At 39.5% G+C, this 9148-nt stretch overlaps 1 protein-coding gene across 1 annotated transcript; it reads left to right on the top strand.

Moving 5' to 3' along the window:
• Positions 1-4585: 4585 nt before the first annotated feature.
• Positions 4586-5608, top strand: LOC147451011 (uncharacterized). The gene has a single exon (XM_086520562.1). It carries the CDS (start codon positions 4586-4588, stop codon positions 5606-5608), a length of 1023 nt encoding a protein of 340 aa, XP_086376688.1.
• Positions 5609-9148: the final 3540 nt, after the last annotated feature.

The following is a 9148-nucleotide window of genomic DNA, read 5'->3' on the forward strand; positions in this document are numbered from 1 at the left end:
ATTTAGGTTCCTTTAAATGTTGTTATGTGTTGATAGCACCCAACAATCGTATTAAACAATCCATCTTTAGTCTGTCCTTGACACAGTTGCGAGTGTGATAGCGGAAGCGTAATGCATGAAGCAGTAGAATTGAATCCACCTCACTAGCATGCCTTGCATGCAGAATTGTAAGCCTTGTGGAGAGTGGTGGCCTCAAATGTGAGAACCAAAACCATAAGTGATTTTGTGAGCTGATATTCCCTATTTTGTGATTTTGTGAGCTGATATTCCCTATTTTGCATGTTCCCTGAAGCCGTGCTTCATATAAAATTGCCAAGTAAAGTGTAAACAGGGAAAAACAAGGAAAACTTAAACTTGGCTAACCTGGTCGGTGTTGCTGCAACCAATTGTCCTGAAATTTGGAAGGAAAAACTCATTCCAAAATGATGTATAGCCATATCTGCACAGACGCACTCGTATATCCTATACAACCGTCTGGTACATAATGAAATAACCTGCAAACACATTGCCTATTCCTTCCCCATTTTGTATGCTCATAGTAGATGCCAAGCGTGACCAGCTTCAATGCAAGATGTATAAATTGAAGCCTTGCGTCATAGAACTATGTCTGGCTTCATTGCCAACAAATGCTGTTAACGACAGATGTCATAGCAAAAGAAAGTCGACCGTGTCGATTAGGCACAAAATATAAACCTTGTCTACTTGTAAACCTGCTGGAAAGATAGAATTATATGTGCAAAGTATGTGCATCTCGTACATACTTGAGTCTATGAGTGATATCCGTGATCAATCGTAGACGCCCATTGCATACCATAGTTATGAAGCACATGCTCAATAAACAATTATCAAATGCGTACCTCATTGAGTATGTCTGTTGACGAGTCTTGCCACCGATTTCAAGAGACTGTGACAATAAGTCGGCCATGCCAATCATGTGTGCCGCTATCGGTTGCCCTAGTCATGGGAAAAATAGTGTTGTTTGTCCGGCAAAGAGTCGGCCATGCCGCACAATTTTGTACCGCATCAAGCCGAGGTACAAGCCATGATGATCTACATGAGGTCCAAGTAGTCTTGCCTGGCCCTTGGCCTAATATTACTCCATTTAACCTCCAACAATTGTGTGTTGTCGAGGTTTTTGTGTATCTAAGCCATGCTTGATATGGCTTTGCAATTAATCATTGAACTTTTGCCAATAATATATGCAACAAAATTTTGATGCTGAAGAGAACTGTCACAAGCCTTGCTTGTGTTTGGAGTGCCTAAAGTGCACTCCCCTCGATTGCATGCGAGCCTTGCTAGAAGGCAATGCAAGCCTTGCTTGCCTGAAATATTATGTAACTGTCAAAGTATCAATGCAGCATGCACATTATAGGCATAATGCAGTTGCATGTGCAAGTGATGATCATTCATGCTAGCAAAACCATGCAAATGAATGGAGATTGATTACTTGTACAACAGCCTTGTTGGGACAAGAATCACTCATCATGTTCGAACAAATTTGCCAAAAAATTTCAAAAACAAATGCATACCTCATTACTAACTTGTGCCAACTTACCCTGCTAGCCGCATGGCCATGACGAGGATTGTGAAAAATTCCATGTTGAATAATGTTGATGCCCCTTTTGCATGCCGAATTTGCCAAAGCTTGCCGATTATTTGCGGATTTGTACGACGAGCGAATGGCTTATTTAATGTCGATACAGCCATATAGGGTGGCTTTGCCCTTGGCGAATCATGTGTGCATGTCGAACATGATGCATCTAATCATGCATCTAATCTTGCATGTCACCGTCAGCTGCAGAAGCCCGTGGTGGGCACTGACCCTTAGAGGAAACAAAATAATTTCCTTTGCCCTAAGGCCAAAGGCCTTTGGGAGCTTAAGTGGGAAAGAAAAAAAAAACAAAAATGATGAACGCAGGGCATGGCGATGGCGCTGCAGAATGCCGCGAGAGAGAGACTGCCTATTTTGCAGTGCGGCCCAGTGCTCACGCCTGTGACGGGAAGTACTCCCTACAGCGTTGCGCTCCAAATGAGGCCGCCCTCCGCTTTGCTGCAGCTCAACCCCACGAGCTCCTCCTTCCCAAGCCCCCCTGCATACGTGGTTTTTACTTGCTTCGTCTTCGACCCCGACTAAGCGGCCATGCCCGCATAGCCAAGCCTGGGCTTTGTCTTCACCACCATGCAACATGCAAAACCCCTCCTTCTCAAAATAGGTCCACAACCTTCTCATGCTCTGATACCAGTGTAAGGCCTAGGAGACTGTGATGATGGATCCACCGCCCTACCACCCTATTTATAGACCGGCTCCTAGCCCTAGCCATAATATGGATCCCCATTCCACACTAGTCCAGCCCGAGCCCCTGGCTCAGGTCCCTGACCCCCTAGGCTTAGGACCCTTGTCCTGACACCCTATGCAAATGCTCTACGATCTGCTGCTTCTTTGTCTGGAGATGCTATTGTACTTAATATGAGGATGGTTGTTGCAGAGCATCATTGTGATGGTTGGCAATATCTTACTCCAAGGGGTTCTGAAGTTGCTGCAATTATGCCAGGACAAGGGGATGATAGAAATATTGGCTATCGCGACATTGTACTGAATTTTCGACACGGGGGTTTGAAAAGAATCTCTAGCATGCATTGAGCTTACATGTCTTTATTGTATGTTTTATTATTTCCAAGTGGAGAGGATGAATGGCATCTTTCTTTACAGACTACCGATCAAAAAAAAATTGAGTCAAAAGCAATATTATGTCTTTCGCTTACAAATAAGAGATGATACAGTGGAGTGTCTTCTTCGAGGAGGTAGGCTATTACAACAGTATGTCGTGGATGCTTATAGTACTCTAGAGGAGTCACGGCTTTTGTGGATGCAAAATAACCAAAAAACACTTCGTGGTGAAGTGTACCAAGGATTGGTTGACATGGTTGAGGCTAGAGATGGGTTAGAGAGGGATGAAGGTCAAAATGTTGACCGTAGAATTATTTTGCCTTCGTCTTTTGTTGGAGGTCTAAGATATATCTGCCAACTATTTCAAGATGCAATGGCAATTGTTCGTAGTAGGGGTAAACCGGATCTCTTCATCACATTCACATGTAATCCACGATGGAAGGAAATAGATGATGCATTACTACCTGGACAAGTGTTGTTGATCGTCCTAATGTGACTATACGAGTGTTTTATTAGAAGTTCCAAGATATGATGCATTTACTTATCAAGCAAGCCGTATTTGAGGAGGTGATTGGACATGTTTCAGTAGTGATTGAGTTTTAGAAGAGAGGTCTTCCTCATGCTCATATATTGTTGATACTTGCATCCGAATATAAACCCATAGATACATTACACTATGAAAGTTGGTTTGTGCAGCTCCCTGACAAGAATGTGTTTCCAAAATTACTTGACGTAGTGAGTCGTTGTAATGTTCATGGGCCATGTGGTCCTTTGAACCCACGTTCTCCATGTATGGTTGATGGTAAGTGTAGATTCAAGTTTCCACGAACATTTTCTACGTCTACAAACGTAAACAAAAGTGGATATCCTGTGTATATGAGACGAGATGATGGAAGGTTTGTTCCGTCTAAAAGTTACAATTTAGACAATTATCGTTGGGTTGTTCCTTAAATCCCTCTCTTATCACTAAGATACCAAGCCCATATTAATGTGGAGATCTGCTCAACTGTCACTGCCGTGAAATATCTTTATAACTATGTCTACAAGGGACATGATCGAGCCACTGTTGTCCTTCAAGATGGTGAAGGAGCTATTGATGAGATCAAGAGTTATCTCAATGCACGTTATGTTTCTGCATCTGAGACTATGTGGAGAATATTTGGCTTTGACATGCATAGTGAAAGGCCGGCTATTCAATGATTGCAAGTAAACCTTCCATTGCAGAATATGGTTACATTTCAAGATGGTGATGATGTATCACATTTTCTAGATAATGAGCAAAATAGAAAAACTACCTTGACAGAATGGTTTATTGCAAATCAAAACTATTCTGAGCAAATAGCTTCACATATACTGACTTTCCAAATGGTCGGGTATGGAATAAAAGTCAAAAGGCATGGTCTCCATGACAACAGGGTGTTTCTATTGGAAGAATGTATAATATTGTCCCTACTGCTGGTGAGGTTTATTACCTACGAATGCTTCTCAATATTTGCAAGGTATGTAAGTGTTTTGAAGACTTGCGTATGTATGATGGTCACATTTATGATACATACAAGGAGGCATGTATAATAGAGGATTATTGCAAGATGATGAAGAACGGTCAATTTGTCTCCAAGAGGCATCTTTTTTTCAAAATGGAATGCAATTGAGACAACTGTTTGCAATCATATTAGTCTTTTGTGAGCCACTTCATCCGGCTGCTCTTTAGGACAGGTTTTGTACTGAATTTTGTGAGGACTATGTTTATGCCCTAAGGATGCATATTTCAGATGCAAGTGTGCGATTTGATGTGGCAAAAAATCAAGCTTTGCTTCATATAGAATGCTTTTTGCAACAACATGGCAAGAGGCTTTGCGATTATATGTTGCCTGCAAAATAGACTCAACATTGGTATCCTTAAGTGAAAATGGTGCTATGGCTGAAGAAACAATGTTCAATGTTGATGAACAGTGTAGTATAGCAGATTGTATGGAGACTTCCTTAAATGAGGATCAACGAGATGCTTATCACCAAGTGCTACAAGCTGTTGACACACATTCAGGGAAGGTATTTTTCCTAGATGGTCCTGGTGGCTTAGGAAAAACTTACTTATATAATGCACTTCTTTTACGAGTGCGAGGAAGTTGTAGAGTTGCTCTTGCATGTGAATCCTCAGGTATTGCAGCTTTGCTTTTGAGTAATGGAAGAACTGCTCATTCTAGGTTTAAGATACCTTTGGAGCTTCACTCTGAAGCACCTTGCAATATAAAGGTAAATAGTCAACTTGCAGAACTTCTAAGAAATGCAACTTTACTTATATGGGATGAAGCTCCCATGACACATTGCTATGCATTTGAAGCAGTGGACAGAACCTTAAGAGATATTATGCAGCGAGATACTTTGTTTGGTGGAAAAGTCATTTTGTTTGGAGGTGACTTTCGACAAATACTACCTGTTGTACCAAAAGGTAGTCGTACTGACATTGTAAATGCTTCATTGTGTCATTCTCACATATGGAAATATACGAAGATACTAAGGCTTACCAGAAATATGCATATACTTGATTGTGGTTCAAATTCAGTTCAACAAATTTTTTCGCGTTGGGTGCTTGATATTGGCAATGGGGATATGGTTGATGGAGGAGACTTAGACAAAGTCAAAATACCTCCACACATGATGCTTCCAGGAAATAGTTTGGCAGATCTTCTAGGCTTTATATATGGAGATTTGTGTCATGTGCAAGACCATGCAAGTTTTTTCAGAGATCGAGAAATACTTGCTCTGCGGAATAAAGAGGTGGATTTAATCAATGACTATGCATTGCAAAGAATGCATGGAGTTTGCAAAGAGTATCTAAGTGCAAATTCAATTTGTATGTCAGAGGAAAACACACATTTGTACACAATTGAATATCTGAATAACCTTACTCTTGGTGGTGGTTTTCCACCTCATGCTTAAGTCTTGAAAGAAAATGATCCTATCATGTTGCTGCGGAATTTGGATCCAAGACGTGGATTACGCAACGTAACTAGATTGATATGCAAGCAACTTCATCAGAAGGTAATTGAGGCAGAGATAGGTATAGGATTAAATATTGGAGAGAGAGTTTTTCTTCCAAGGATTGACTTTATTATTGGAAACAATCAGGGGCTTCCATTTCAAATGAAGCATCGTCAGTTTCTAATCAGACTTTCTTTTTGGATGACTATCAACAAAGCACAAGGGCAAACACTGGGAAGTCTTGGTCTATATCTTGCATCATCGATCTTCTCTCACAGATGATTGTATGTTGCAATGTCATGTATGCGAAGTGCAGCTTCTATGAGGATTGTTGTACTGAAAACTCTCAAGCGGAGTGTTACTACACTTCAAACATTGTATTCAAGGAAGTATTACAACTAGCGAACTCATAACAATAAGTTCAAATTGACATTGTGGCTCTCACTTAAAGTCAGACACACTTGATGTTAAATTTTATTCATATCTCTTAAATCAAAGTATTGGCCACAAATGGATCCTCGACGCAGTGCATCCTATGTAGTGGGTCATATCACTGAATTCATTCGAGGTATTTATCTTCTTTTTTAAATTAGTGTATTAACTTGACCTATTATTTTCTTGAGAAGATTGGCTTATACATTGACTTACTTTGTTGAAGATCCACCGCAATGGAGGGGAAGAGTTCCTGCTATGTTTTTGGTGATTTTATTTGATACAACTCATAGTATATTTGTAAGATTTTTTATATGGTATATTGGTAGTTTTAAGCTTTTATTGCTCTATATAATTCATGGATGCCTTTGCAGAGATCACTCCCAACGAGGATTTATCATCGTAGGTGTTTATGAAATGCTATACTTAGGTAGAGATATGTCTATGGAAGTTCTTGGATACTACCATGTTGCCTTTTCTTCGGACCACGAGCATCGCCAAATTCAAGTTAATATTTGGTTTGTGAGTGACGAGAGGCCAGTCAATGCACAACAGGTGGAGGTTGCTGGGGATCGCACTACACCATATCGATTGAGGATATTTACTCAAGTTGAAACACCACCCCGTATATTGCAAAATGTATACAACATAGGCCCTTGGACTTATAGAATCCCTAATGTGGTCTCTCGAAGGCTACACTTTGAATAACTGTTTTGTATTGTCTCTGCTACATTCAAAATATTCAAATAATCTTTGTGAAGTGTAAAATTTCAAAGTCTTTTGAATTGTTTTCATTCCTCTCTCTCTCTCTCTCTCTCTCTCTCTCTCTCTCTCTCTCTCTCTCTCTCTCTCTCTCTTAAATCCTTCACTTAAACAAAAGAAAGAAGGAGATGATTCTCTATGGCATGATCGTCAAAGTCTTCTTTATTCTATTTCATCTCGCTTCCTCTTAAACTTCTAAACTCCGCTGTTACAGCAGATTAAGAATGACATGATACATAATGGTTTCGTACACCCTCAATGATGTACCTACTTATATTAGAGGTATGTAAAATCTTATCTTTGATACTTACTTTTACCATGAATGAGAACTTTGTGGCCTTTATTTTGTATATTTACACGTGTTACATTTTTTCTAGATCCTCCATTGTGGAGGGGTCCTGCACATGCTGAGGATATTGTTCGTATTATCGATGAATTTGAGATCCTTTGGTGCGTATAGCTTGAACTTGAATCCATATGACGCCAAATGTGTTGTTACTTTTTATGTCTGAATGGTTGGTTGTTATCTTCATTGCAGGCTTTAATATTATTGCAGACATTCTACCTTGGCATTATATGAAGCACGATATTTTAGAAGTGATGTAGGTTATTATCACATAGAGTTTGATATAGATGATATGTGAATCACTGTACGAGAGTTAGGTATGCAACGGCCTCTCAATTGCAACTTTTCAGACGGTCCCTATGGAGTGAATGAATGGATGTTTAGAATCTATTCTTTGGGTGACTCACCTCGACGCTTCGATCGCAGTGTTCGACGTGTTGGACTTTGGATCTTGAGAGTTCCAAGTAGAGTGTGTCGTAGACTCAACTTCTCTAGATGATCGAACACTTTGGTCCATTGTCTATGCATTCTAAGTACCATATATTTTTTAGTTATTGTTGGCTTATTGAAGTGGGTTTTTATCTACTACATAGGTGAGAGAGAGAGAGAGAGAGAGAGAGAGAGAGAGAGAGAGAGAGAGAGAGAGAGAGAGAGAGAGAACTTTGCTAATTGCTAATGTAGGTTAACATGGGTCATGATGTATTGGCTATTCTCCCAATACATATAAAAATGCATATATATTTGAAAGTTAAGGAAGAGTACACTTGTCAAAGATATGGTACATGGTGTTGGTGGCATCATTGGGTGTATTCATATGCTGATGGGTGGTATGAAAATTGTGGATGCTTAAGCATTTCACACTTTTCACAAATATTGAGCGAAATAAAACTGATGAGAGTCCTACAAGAACTACATATGGTTGATATTTATTATGTTAATGTTTGTGGTTGTGATATTCAGTTGTTGTGAAAGATAAATCACAATCATAAATCTTATATTTCAGATGAAGAGTTTGAAGTTTTGAAATTAATTGTGAAGTTTATCAATGGGGTAAATTGGAGTGATCCTCAGCCGTCCAATTATAGAGTAGAATATGAGTCGTTGTAAACAACAATATTGAGGTTGTTGTAAAGACTTTGATCTAATGAATCTCTTGTGGCATGACAATTAGTAATCAAGTGTTCGTATTGCATGTATACTTTTGTAAAGTGTTTAAGTGGCCATGTTGATCATCTCTCTCTCTCTCTCTCTCTCTCTCTCTAATTTTAAGCTTTGAGTACTAATGTTGCCTTCTTTTCTTGTAGCCAATTAAATGGTCCACGAAATTGTGAATATTTTTCCAAGTATAAAAAATCTTATTGTTGATGCCTTTGAAGAAAATTTGTTACCTGCTGAATGGGGATGGCAATGGGCACGGGAAGTGATTGAGAAAAACTACACTGTTTGGGGGTCATATGTAGATGAAGAGTTGGACACTTCACATTAGGTTGCTTGATCCCTATTTCTTTCCCAACATTAGGCTCATGCTCTTAAAGCAAGAGCTTGGGTTGATTCATCATTCCAAGATTTACTTGAGCTGGGTTCAAAAAATAGATTTAAGAGAAGTTTGTAGAGCTCTAGCTCAATATCTTGATCCTGTTGAAATAGCACGACTAAGAGTGCTATGCAGATATGTTCCTGAACCTTTTTGGCAATAATGTAAATTGTTTTTTTTTTTTGAAATATGTCTCTTTAGTCATGTGCTTTTATGTTATCTCTCTCTCTCTCTCTCTCTCTCTCTCTCTCTCTCTCTCTCTCTCTCTCTCTCTCTCTCTGTGCGAAAGGGGTTAAATGTACCAGGAGTAGTCTAAAGGGGCCAAAGACAGAAAGTGTGGATCGTGTGCGTGTGTCATGGAGAGATGTATAAAGATGCACACAAACACAAACACATACAGAGTGAGGTGGTAAGAGCGAGCGAG

Source organism: Adiantum capillus-veneris, chromosome 9, assembly GCF_014529385.1.
Source record: "Adiantum capillus-veneris isolate H3 chromosome 9, ASM1452938v2, whole genome shotgun sequence".
NCBI lineage: Eukaryota > Viridiplantae > Streptophyta > Polypodiopsida > Polypodiales > Pteridaceae > Adiantum > Adiantum capillus-veneris.

Coding starts and splice junctions, on each gene's coding strand:
- LOC147451011 (XM_086520562.1), top strand. CDS start 4,586: ATGGCTGAAGAAACAATGTTCAATGTTGATGAACAGTGTAGTATAGCA.